This window comes from Scophthalmus maximus, chromosome 8, assembly GCF_022379125.1.
Source record: "Scophthalmus maximus strain ysfricsl-2021 chromosome 8, ASM2237912v1, whole genome shotgun sequence".
In the NCBI taxonomy this organism is placed as follows: Eukaryota; Metazoa; Chordata; class Actinopteri; order Pleuronectiformes; family Scophthalmidae; genus Scophthalmus; species Scophthalmus maximus.
This window is the reverse complement of record NC_061522.1, coordinates 11,140,778-11,153,193: the sequence shown is the minus strand read 5'-3', so window position 1 is coordinate 11,153,193 and position 12,416 is coordinate 11,140,778. Positions and strand designations below refer to the sequence as shown.

Sequence of the window (12,416 nt, the reverse complement as noted above, 5' to 3'; positions counted from 1 at the left end):
AAATCAGTTCTGTATGTACAGTACTGAGCCAAAAATATTGGACACCAATGATCTGGTTGTGATAAAAGGACAAGCTTTATTGACACATTTCACATTAATGATTAAAATGACAACTTACTGATGCCAAAGTAATTTTGTTATAACAGAAATTTATTTATGAAGAATATGGAACAGGAACACTTGAATTCTAAGTAAAAGTAACAAATTGTAGTTTTTATTTGAGAATTGACCATTCATAACCTGTCCTCTATGACACATTGGCCTCCTGGTTGATGAGGGTGTTGAGATCCAGCTTCGTTTTCTCTAGAGCTGCAGTTTTGGCTCTACGTGACGGACGCATCAGCTGAACTGACTCGGGAACATTTTCTCCATCACTGTAGCCAAAACAAAAGAAAAAGGAGCACAACAAGCTAAATATGAGAATGAGCAAAATAAAGTGATGGTCATCGTGTGCAATGGCTTCAGCCTCCGAGTTTCCTTGTGCACAGATGGGAACAAAGGAAAAGACCCACCTCTCCTCTGACGACTCTGCCCTCCTGCTCGACTTTCTGCCTCCTTTCGCTGTGCACACTTTCCTCTGACCTGTGCGCACAAAGACTCGGGTTACTTCACAGCGCTGAGTCAACTCCTCTCGAGGAGATGGGAAGAGCTCTAAAAATACACCGGCAAGATATACAACTGCAATTTTGGGTGAATATATAAACCTGCATTACCTCGTTTTCCTCTCTTTGCAGATTTAGATGGATCTTCTGTTGCAGCCTCTGTGGAAACATAGCAGACAGAAAATTATTTTTTTCTCTCTCCGCAAGCTCTATTTGTCTTGACAGACACTGAGCCGGATGGAGTTGGGCATGTTTTAATCCACTTAGAAACCTTCTGCTAGTAAGACTTAATCCTTTCATAGGAGTTGTCACAAATTAGAGTAAATCTAGTTACACTGAGAAGATAACATTTTATATGGCTGCTCAGTGAGATGTCAGGTGGTATTTTATACAGTTTGCCCCCCCCCCTTTTCTTTTTTAACATATGTACCATCTGCATTGACATCCACTGGTTGTAGTGCGCAGGCGCTGAGGAGCTCGGCCTGTTGCGTTGCGTCCAGTAGCTGACAGACCATCTTCATCAGAGCACGGTGACAGACGCGATCCTTCACCACCTGAAGAAAAGGACCACCGAACAATTATAAATTTCACATTTCCCACAGGGTTTGTATCCCACTCTCTTAACCTCTCACCCCAACCGGTCGTGGCAGATGTTCCGCCCACAGCTGAGTCCAGTTCTACTAGAGATTTCTTCCTGTTAAACGGGAGTTTTTTCTCTCCACAGTCGCCAAGTGATTGCTCATTGTGGGAACTGTTGGGTTTCTCTAATATTGTGAGGTCACGACCTTAATAGGTAAAGTGCCTTGTGATTACGTATGTAACAATTTGGCGCTATTTACTCTTTAATACGATAGTAAATTGAATATTTGGGGGTTTGAATAAAAGAAGGCATCGGTAGATGTCACCTTGCGCTAGGAAGCTAAAGGAGATTTTTTTGATTGATTGAGAAAACCTGCAGCCTAACTGATAATAAAAAAATATTGTTAGCTGCAGCCCTGGGTATGAAGATACAGGTAAATATGAAAGGCTGTGTTTCAACTATATACCTGTAGAAGCTGTTGCAGCAGCGTCTCCAGGTCCTTCCGGACTGTCTCGTCTCTGCTTAGCTCCAGGTTGCTGAGAGTCTTGGCGTAGAGGCGAACCTCGGGGGCAGTGGGGTCGTTGATCATCTCCCCACACATCCGCACCGCCAAATAGTCATGGACACACACCTCCTGAAGACACGTGCAACCAATACATTCAATTAGTCTTTTCCTCATTGCTCTAATGTGAACTGATGCATTCAACAATTTGCAGACTTCGTCAGTGTTGAAGAAATTAATATGCATTTTGGGAATAAAACAATACGATGAAAGGCACAGCGAGGCATTAAAAGCGTGGCTACTAATAAATACGAAACATAATAGTCTCAAAGCAGCTGGGTTTCTTACCTCGGTGTTGGTTGAGGGTTTAATAAGTGCACTTGGTCGAGTAAGCTCCACCAGCAGCTCAACCACATTACTAATATCCACCTCAGCGAGAGGAGAGGTGGCCGGGGCGTTCATCACAGTCCGGACTGTTGGAAGGAAACTCTCCTCCACCACCTCCTGATGGGCTCTATGACACCCCAAAGGCCGACTCCATGTTAGTGTTTATTGCATAAGTAAATCACTTCACCTATCATAATAATAAAAAATAATAACTGGATGGGAAACACTGTGCACAGTTGTAATAAATTGACCTGCTCTCTCGGGCGTAAAGTTGGAAGAAGACGCCGAGGCAGTGTCGCAGGCGGGTGTCGTCCTCGGTGACGGGGTTGTACCACAGCAACACCAGACGGGAGAACATCTTGGCGCTGGAGATGCGGCCAGTGTACATGAGTTTGGCCAGGCCCTCTGCTGTTTCCGTACGCAGATCAGACACCTGGAGATGCAGAGCAGAGAGATACCTCACTACCACTTCAGCTATTTTACTTACAAAAACCTTAAACGCATAGTTTGGGTCATGTCGTAGCTCACCTCGCTGTCCAGGAACTCTGAGAGCATCACAAGGATACTCTGAGCAGTGTCCCCTGCCTTCTCCTCAGCCACTGGTGCTGCGTCCTCCTCCCGTCCGTCCGGAGAGTGGGCGGGCACCGCCGTCTGAGCGGCAGTTGTTTCAGAGAGCAGCTGGAAACCAAACAGCAGCAACAGGTCGATGATGGCCCGCAGAGCACTGATACGGATCTTTACCTCGTCCAGCTGTGCGATCTGAGAAAACAAGAAACATGCACACAGAGTGTCAGCAGAAGCTGTTGATTCAATTCCATCTACTGTACCGGTGCAGGAATGGCAGCTGTGGAAAATTGACCGTTGAACGTGTTGATGCATGTTTGCATATGAATTTCAGGTCGATGAAACATATATGTTGTGTTACCTGTAGCAGCAGGACCAAGTGGGTTTTGGCCAGCTCCTTGCTGTGCAGAATGCATGTTCCCAGGCACACAACGGCCATGTTGCGGACAGCAGGGTGAGCATTTGCTATACTTGGCAGGACCTGACAGGGAGGAATACTGGTTTACTGGTTTGCCAACGTGACAGGACATGAACAATTAATAAGCAAATCATACAGATCACAGATGAATCAAAGGTCTGCTGTTGTTATGATAATTACCATTTATCAGAACTAGAGTTTTAAAGCTCGGCATAAATCTGTATTGGTCATAATTTACAGTCCTGATGCCGACTACTGGCAAATATATGTGACATCAGAATCGAAAGTCTCTCTGAAAAAGCCTTTGGTCTGCACCAATATAATTTCATGTTTAATTCTGAACAGGAGAGCTAGAATTAGGAAAGCTTATTTGTAGCGGTCAAGACCATGTGGAGAAATAATTTTTAATTTACCCCAATCTCCCCTTTTCAGATTCCTCCAGGTTCAAAGTCATATTAAAAGTTAATATACTTTCCTTTCTTGACATGCTCGAGGAGTCACCCATGCTTTCCTCTATAATTTATTTTTAATTTACAAAACCCATCCCTGGAGTTTCTGCGCACTGGAAGAGTTGCATATGGCATCACTCAATTCAAGGTGCCACATCGCCCCCAATTCTTTTGATCTTGCCAGATGTAAATTCCAGGTGAGGCAGGTGAGAGTAGACTCAACTGCCTCTCTAGCACATTATAGCACTGTCCCAATCAGTCCACTCGTTGGAATTTAATCTTCAAAACACTGTCACAAAATTTCAAAATGGTAATTCAGCCAGATGCCCCCAGCACTGAAATAACAACTGACAGACATCCTTGGCAGACCACAGTTAACTGTCTGCTAACCAAAACTAAAGGGGCAGTAGCTTGGTTCTGATCCTACTGAATTCTTTAAGATCCAGCTGGAGCTGGAAATGAAAAAAAAAAGATGTGAGTACATACCAATGAGGACATTAAGGCACTTATGGTTGGTCCAATACGAGTCTTGATGCTCATCTGCTTCAGCAGTTCAGCACACATAGTCAAGCACCTCAGAAGAGTCTCTGGGTCATTCTGAAACCAAAAAAACCACAGTTAAGACATTTGACTTTTAATGACACAAAGAAGCAGCGCCTCCTGTGTGGATATGAACCTTCTCTGTGCGGATCTCCTTGTCAGCCGGCTGGTTGCTCTCTGCGATGTCCTGGATGATCTGGTTCCTGCGGTTCTCGAGCTCTGTGATAGAGTCCTTCAGCTCCGCTGCACGGCTGAACTCCTGAGCAGCGATGTAGTCCTCCAGGGTTTGTTTGGCCTCCAGGATACGCACCTTCACCTCTGCTAGCTGGATGGGAGGAGGGGAATAAAAGAGTGGTGGGGACATAAGGGGAGGGGAGTCATTCCTGAGCTGAAATACACCCCAGAGGTTTCTGTACTGTTGAGATCAACAACTGCACCTCCACCAACAGGAAACATAACAACAGCTGAGGCTCTGGGCAAGGTTACATCCCTCCGGAGAGAACTCTGCCTTTACTCCCTGGAGATGGAGCGAATGAGCGGGTGCACTGAACGAAGAGGAGCTAAACACCTTCATCTGCAGCCGTTTGGCCTTTAAGACACTACACATGATCAATGTTTGTTCAAAGCTGGAGATAGAAGATCGGCTATCGTAACTAAACTCAAGGCTAAGAATCAATCCCTCATTGCTTACTTCTGTTACAACTCTCACTGAGGTCAAATAAGGGGAAGAAGAATGAAAAAGAAAGGGAGAACTAATGAACCTGGATACCCCGGGCAAAGATCAGAGAGGCGAACATGATTTGCACCTTCCAATTCACTTGCTAACACATGTTATGCCTCCAAATACAAACCATCTGCCAGATGGAGGAACAACAGGATGAACAAATAGTATCGGACAAGGGCTGCGCATAAATAGAGTCTGGAAGACTAGATGAGTGCAGACCAGAGGGTTAGAGCTCAGAAGGATTTGGAAATTATGAGTATGTAATCTTAATTCAAGGTATTGACTGTCAGTACTTAAGTACACTATGCATATTTCCACATTCTACTCTAAGACTTTGTCAAATGTATTAATCATTAAATATTACCTGAATCTCTTTTTGTTGTAATTCTTATACTTTGTCTTTGTCACTTCATCGTAATTTAAACTTATATGGAAAAACAGCAACAGTGGGGGCAACTGGAAGGCATCACACAATGTAATTGCCTCTGGTTGCTCTCAGTTGGCATAGTGTCACCCACCTGGACTTGCTGCCGGCGGCTCTCGTTCTCGTCCACCGGTTGACTGGCCTCCATGATGGGCTCCCTCACGTCCGAGATGATTTCTGCCACCTGTGCAACACGGAGTCAGACATCAATCTCTGTGGTGTCGAGGTCTCAAACAGAGGAGCTTCAGTAGCAGAGGACAGTTTAATTCATCAACAGAAAACCCTAAAAGTGTCTATTTTGAATCAGTGTTAAATTGACAAGTTCAGCTTTTTATATTTTCATTTTTGCCCAATTGGTCTGTCAAGTAAATTCATAAAAAGCATCAGTCAGTATGCAGATTGAACACTGATTTTACAGCAGGGATAAAAAGTCCAGACATAAGGGTAAACTTTAGTGTCACGTACGATCTGTACGCGTCTCTGGTCATCGGAGATGAGGGCGAGGAGTTTCTCAGTGAGCAGGGACACCAGGGAGGAGGGGGTCTGCGGAAGAGCCAACATCTCCTGCAGAACAGCCAATACGCGCTTCCTACAAAGACAATCAAGATATTATGTGTCATTAAATATGATGAAAATATTTGGGGAAACTGAAAAAAATGTGCCTGAAAATAAAATAGGGCTGGACTAAACACTGAATGTTTAGTCCAGCCCTTAGTCCAGCCCTATGGACCCCCCAAGTGTGACGATCTGAAGGTTTTCTTTCCCGTGAAAGCTTGTTTTTTTTCATGGTTCAAGTTGGCATCTGACTATTGTTGCAAATGATGGACCTATCCTTTATAAATGATGAAGTAGGATATACCCTACTTCCAAAGTGCATGTGAGATGGGGGGATAGAATAGGAAACCTGCCCCCGCAGCCTTTCAGCGTTTCATCAGGAGGGCCGAGTATCTGTCAGCTTTAACTTTGTGAAACGAACTATGTGACACGTGTTTGTAAAGGCATAAAAGGTCATAAAAGGTACACGACCCTGACCCTCCTGTTACCTGCCACCCTCCTCGTTTGTATCCAGACATCCGATGAGATGGATGAGCTGTTGAGAGATGAATTCTTTGGTCATGACCAGCTCCAGCTGGGTGAAGTCGGCCCTCTGCTCCTCCGACAGCGCAGGCACTGCCCTCAGATATCTACAACGGTCAGAGTCGAGAGTCAAACGGCAGCACAGTCAGATTAGACATAATTCAGGTGATCATTCAGTGACTTGTAATTTAATTTACCTGATACTATATTAACTAGTAACGACAGAAATATTTTTTTCTGTCGAAGCTCTTAGGGGTTAAGTGCTGATCAATTGTCTAACTCCACCTTTTAAACTGCAGGAGGCATAAAAATATATAGCTCACAGCAAGAAAAATGTATGCAATCCTGTGAATCTGTCTCTTTTCTCACCCATAGATGTAGTCGGCGTAAGTGGCAGCATCTGCCAACACTTGCTCCAGCATTTCATCACCCTCGTCTCCTTTGGCCTTGACGAATTCACACAGAGCTCTCCAGTAGAGCACATTCTCGCAGGTCAGAGAGTCCACGGGGAGCAGTTTCCTTTTAAAAACACACATACTTAATGTCTTACCTCAGATATTTTAGTCAGTTGTGTCACGTGAGAGAGTCTGAAGTGTGTTAGTGTACCTGGAGTCGAGCTGCAGCCCGTCCTGCAGCAGTTTCTCAGTAGGAGAGCTTCTGAAGATGGCTCTCAGTGTATCCAGAGCGGTTTGGGCACAGTTCTCTACGTCCAGCCTGTGGATCAGCTCGATGACATTACCCTCCAGCCGAAGCAGCCAGGCAGGCAGCAGACGAGAGCAAACCACCTCCCTCACTGCTTCTACAATGCACACGGCAAATTGAGACACATTCAAGGATTAATAAAGACAAAATAAAATCTAATGAGAGCAATTACTTGACAGAAAATGATTGTGAGTAACATATCGCTCAGAAACCACTCTTACCTGAGGTGTCATGGAGACCCTGCTGCAGTAGCCTCACTCTCTGTGCAATAGTCAAAGCTTTAATGTGAACCTTGTCAGCTAGAACCTTAAAACAGAGGACAGAGAGAGAAATTTTAGAACACATTTCACAACATTTAACAAGAACAAGTGTTCAGCCGAATTAAGAAAGCTTCATTATGTTGTCATCTGTTGATGTATTTTTAGCATGTGTGCACATGTATTTATGCTAAATAATTTGACTGCATGCGTGACTACCTGGTAAGCCAGCTTGCGGACGTTCTCTTTGATGTCCCATGTTCGTTTGAGCACTTTGGGGAGGGTCTGTGGGGACATCGCAATGCAGGAGAGAACAGCACGTCGTACCTCAGCGTTAGAATCATTGTCCAGAATCAACATGTAGGCTGTAAAAGAAGAAAGAAATCCAAGGATTAGACAGTAAGCGAGGCAATGACAGAGAGTATAGAACATATCAAATCAAACAATGCCAAAAAAAAAAGAAGCTTTTTTCAAGACAAGATTAAGAAAACATGGCCATGAAGTGAGCAGAAACACTATGACCAGTCTCCACATCCCACTCAAGTGTTTCAGCAGTAGCAGAACTGATGGTGGATATTTGGGTTCAAACACATTTTTTTTTTTTTTATCATGACTGAATTTCTAACATGTAGTCAAGGGAAAAAAACAAACCGTTGATGGTGGGACAGTCAGGTTCTTTTGGCTGCTGCAGACGCGTCATGGCCAAAGCAGCCTGAATCCTGACATTGGGGAACTTGTCGGTGACACGGACCAGCATGGCTTGGTGGATGCGGTCAAAGAGGTCATCGTCAATCTGGGCATTCTCTGCCATACTGCCCAGCAACTTATTGATCAGTTGACATGCACGGAAACGCACCGCATGGCTATTGGCTTTATGAGACTGTGAAGACAGCAAAAGAGGCAGACAGGAAATAACAAAATTGCATTAGGAGGCAGCCTTAACATCAAATACAACATGTGTGTAGTTTAAGGACAAGTGTGTAGGATTTAGGGGATCCATTGGCAAAATTAAATTAAATAATTACATTTTTATTAGTGTATAATCCCCAGAAACTCAGAATCGTGTTTTCGTTAGCTAAGAACGAACCCTTTATATCTACACAGTAATATGAGTATTACAAAACGAAAGGTGCCTTAAGAATGTAACTTTGCATGCAAACACTTCTGTAAAATGTTCATACCTCCAATAGGAAGTTGAAGATGAAACTCAGAAAGGGATGATCGTCCTCAGCTTCTTCCTCTTCCTCCTCATCCTCCTCCTCCTCTGTTTTAGGAGGAGACTGGAAACTTGTGGCGAACCGTGCGACAAACTCAATGATGTTTTCCACTGTAGTTTCACGCTTGTAGACAATCATGGCGTGCTTCAGGCAGTGGAGGAAATCCTCATGGAAAAGTGTCTTATCATCGAGCTGAAAGAGGAGGTGGAGGATGTTGATAATTATCAGACAAGGGACAAAAAAACAAACAAGACCTATAGGTTTAAATGAGAAATAAAACCGAATAATATTTTTTCTTTGCAAGTTCATTTTTTTTAACCATATTTATGTCTTTCCAGTTTGCAATGCAATATATTTGTGTTCATATCCAGTGTAGTAACCAAAGCACTTTGAATTACACTTCCTTTTCTTTATTCTTTGTTCGTCATCCAGTTAGTTTATCATAAAGATTATAACCAGAACCTCATTGACAGGATATAAAGCCAAAAGAACATTACATCCAAACCCCAAAAAGACACGCTATCTTAAGTCTGCATATTTGGCATTTATTACATAAATATTAAATTAATTGTTCACACAAACAAAACAAAAACTGCAAATCCATGGACACATGAGAGGAGACTACTATATAGGAATATCCTTTTCATGGCTTAAAAACCAAAATCACAGTGTAAACAAGGTTTTTTATTTTAAGAAAAGTAAATTATAGATAATGGACTTTCACTTTGAGTCAGCAAACATAGATCGATGCACCAAAAGGTGATAAATAAAAAAACTGAGTACACACCAGCTTCACGTTTTAACAGCAGGAGAAGAGCTGCAACAGTCAAACGATTTTTAAATTAATCGCTTACTATTTTAATAATCGATTCATCAGTTGAAGTAGTTTTTTAAGGGAAGGAATAAGTCAAAATTCTCTGATTTCAGCTTTTTAAATATGATTTGATTTATTTTGCTCCTCTGTGACAGTTAACTAAATATCTGTGGTGTGTGGACTAACGAATCATCATCCTCTTGGGGTGTGGGAAACATTTTTTCACCATGTTATGACATGTTAATGTTTACATGTTTAACAACTAATCGATTCATCGAGAACCTCTCGACAGATCAGTCGATACAGGTCAGCTGCAGCCCTGCGGACGGGACGCACCTTGTCGTAGCGGCTCTTCAGACCCGCCACCAGCTTCGCCTTGTTGTTGTGGCCCCTCTGCGCCCGATGGAACGCGTCCTTGATCTCGACCTCAGTGTCCGCGGTCATCTCTCCTCCGTGGAAAGCCTGAGTGGAACACCGGAGGGTCTTTACCGACACGACTTCAACGACAAACTAACGGCAGCTCGCTGGGCTCCAGGGCCTCGAGCGACGAAAACTAGAGCCCAACTGAGAAAACAGCGGAGAGGAAACAACGTCACTAGCTGAAGTCGAATGTGAACACGTTCCCGAGAAAGTCTTCACTTCGGCTACTGGCAGAATATTAAGGCAGACGTCGTGTTGTTCGGGAAATGTCTAAACTTACTGTGCGTTTTTCAACAAATGCAACTTTTCCTCTCTTTTCCTTTCGTTTCCTCTCCTTCGTGACGCTGCCGCCTGTTTTCAAACCTTCTACTCTCGCGAGAGTTGCGAGACGTAATCTCGCTCACTACGTAGTGACGTAGTGAGCGAGCCTGACATGCAATTTTTTTTACCGGCAATCTTTCACCACACGAATGCAAACATACATCGGTTTGTCAATTAGTTGATCAACACAAACGTAATTTTTTAAATTTTACTTTATTCAAATATTGATGGTTATTTATCACTGCATCCGAACAGATCGAACCATTATTCGGTTGATAGAAGTAATACATCACAATGAAAATACTCATTAGTTCTAGCCTTTAAAAAAAAAATGTCATGGTTCAAATGGATTCGAAATAAGATTCACGAAAATATATTGTACATGAAGACATGTACTTAAAGACCACATACTCCAGTTTAGTTTACAACACTTAAATAAGGATTTGGTTGGATTATTCTGATTTATTATTGAAAACCCCAAAAATGGAACCAATGATTTTTTACTTAATTTTGGTTGGAGGAAAGGAACCTACTCCTGTCACTATTCTGCAGATATTTCATGTCCCTCCTGAGCCACTTATACAACAGTATGCAACCTTCCTGTGGGTGTTGTAATGGTGCTTGTGTTGTCATGTCCACGGCAGCTGTGGAGGGATCGGAGCAGAAAGACAACCTGTCGGAAGGACATGGAACATGGGTCAACACGTGAGGACAGGGCTCAACAACGAGAGCAATCTATTCCTGGATATCACTTTAAAACAGAGGGTACTCTGTCAGGGTGTTTGCTTTAGACCTGTGTGCATGTGGGCGAGGGATTACATGGGTGGTGTATTATCATATCAAATATTCATGCTGATTGATATAGAGGGGCACAAAAAATTTCTCCATTAGTCTATACACCTTTCTCATAAGCCAAAATTATGTTAAGAAGCATGGCCTTTAAAACTTCTATCCATCTAATACAGTCGTGAAGGCATCCAGTAAATGACTTACAACTCGTATAGGCATCATAAAACAATCCTTACTCATTTGTTTCCACTTTACATACTGTAGTATATCACATGGTCAAATACTTATAGTCTGAATCACACATACATTTCACCTGGTGGTGACCAATGTGCCTATATGGCCCCAAGACCTCCGAAGCTCCATGAAAACCCAGGTTCCCTGGGTATCAGCTGGCTTGTGCAACTGCACTTTATTTGGGGTATTCGCATCACTAAATTACAATATGCATCTGTTATCTAATTTCCAGGCCATGTCTTCTAAGCAAGTCCTAATGCGATGTATTAATAGAACACATCAAACAATAAAACTGTCATCCAAATTGTTATGTGCCTCTTTGTAGTCTCAAACTCAATGACTTGCACAAATGGGGAACACAGCACACGCTGTCTTGAAACATCCATGGTGTCACGCTGGGTTGAAATATGAAAACTGATGGAAGCAGTTGTGTGGAGACTAAAAGAGAGAGAGAGAGAGAGAATTTGAAATTGTATTACTCTCATATCGCTAAACACTTGGCGATCACTGTGTGTGATGTGGGCAAGATTGTTGCACCGTTGATTTCACAAATTGGTCAGACACGTGGTCCAGATGGTGCTCACGTCCAGTGCAATCCTGTATGCAATAAAGTTGTGTTTCATGAAATTACAGATTAACACAGACACGCAGAATCAAAAAGCTTGGTGTTGTTTTCTGGGTTTACAGTAACTGCCATGCAGAGTCTGTTGTGTGCACTGTCTGCACTCAATGGAAACTTGGAGTTGACACATTCTGGTGAGTGAACAGGGTCAACAAAGGCCCAAAAAAATCACGTCAGATTTCCAGGAAGGCAGTATATCTGTCTGCAAGATGAAAGCATGTGACAGATTGGATTTTGGTATTTACCAGATGCTACCAAGTTGTATTATGGGAAATGTAGGAGCTTTGCCAGGATCTCTCACCCTCTGCAGCCTCAATGCTGCTTTGACCTTTTAAAACGAAAAGATCCAACTTTGGGTATTCCTCAAAGGAAATGAATTATAGTCAGTGTTACCCAATTGTATATGACCTCTCCTCTCTGTGTGAGCTTGCACATTACACTCTTTTTGTTGTTGTTGTTAAAGAAAACAACAACCACTGATAGTGTATGAATAACATGTATAGTTCCTTAGTTATTATTTCATAAAAATGGGTTATGGGAAGCCGATCAATAGAAGAATCAGTTAGTTCAATGTGTTTTTTTTTCTCCCAGCCTTTTAATAAATCCTATAAACAACAGCCCGTGACGGCTCCTCTTCCGATACGACCCACGATTACTGAAACTGCCCTCAGCGTCTTCTGGTTACGATATCTGACTGATGGAGTAAGTCCCCCCCCCCCCCCGACCCCCTCCACCCGGTGACCGGCACTGGTACAGCGCGCCGGTAGGGGCGG

General features: G+C 43.0%; 1 protein-coding gene across 2 annotated transcripts; it reads right to left on the bottom strand.

The window, feature by feature from the left end:
* Positions 1 to 51: 51 nt before the first annotated feature.
* Positions 52 to 10,072, bottom strand: ncapg (non-SMC condensin I complex, subunit G). 2 transcript variants are annotated; one of them, XM_035636378.1, is made up of 22 exons: positions 9,958 to 10,072; positions 9,594 to 9,821; positions 8,408 to 8,635; positions 7,878 to 8,106; positions 7,446 to 7,591; positions 7,191 to 7,275; positions 6,874 to 7,066; positions 6,637 to 6,786; positions 6,234 to 6,374; positions 5,656 to 5,779; positions 5,285 to 5,374; positions 4,179 to 4,367; positions 3,989 to 4,099; positions 2,997 to 3,116; positions 2,600 to 2,830; positions 2,323 to 2,504; positions 2,033 to 2,198; positions 1,649 to 1,816; positions 1,033 to 1,156; positions 714 to 761; positions 513 to 582; positions 52 to 374 (listed from the first exon to the last, which is right to left on the bottom strand). In XM_035636378.1, the coding sequence occupies exons 2-22, from the start codon at positions 9,699 to 9,701 to the stop codon at positions 248 to 250; spliced, it is 3,030 nt and encodes a 1,009-aa protein (XP_035492271.1). In that variant the 5' UTR covers positions 9,702 to 9,821; positions 9,958 to 10,072; the 3' UTR covers positions 52 to 247. The 2 variants fall into 2 exon arrangements, with proteins under 2 accessions (XP_035492271.1, XP_035492272.1); XM_035636379.1 differs by having other exon boundaries at positions 9,594 to 9,719; positions 9,958 to 10,062.
* Between the last annotated feature and the right edge of the window lie 2,344 nt (positions 10,073 to 12,416).

Bases quoted from the DNA above. Each gene is read 5' to 3' on its own strand.
- ncapg (XM_035636378.1), bottom strand. From the start codon at position 9,701: ATGACCGCGGACACTGAGGTCGAGATCAAGGACGCGTTCCATCGGGCG. The intron at 7,592-7,877 runs GTTTGTTTTTTT...CTTCTTTTACAG, and splicing joins TGACTGTCCCACCATCAACG to CCTACATGTTGATTCTGGAC. The intron at 4,100-4,178 runs GTTCATATCCAC...TTTTGGTTTCAG, and splicing joins AGGAGATCCGCACAGAGAAG to AATGACCCAGAGACTCTTCT.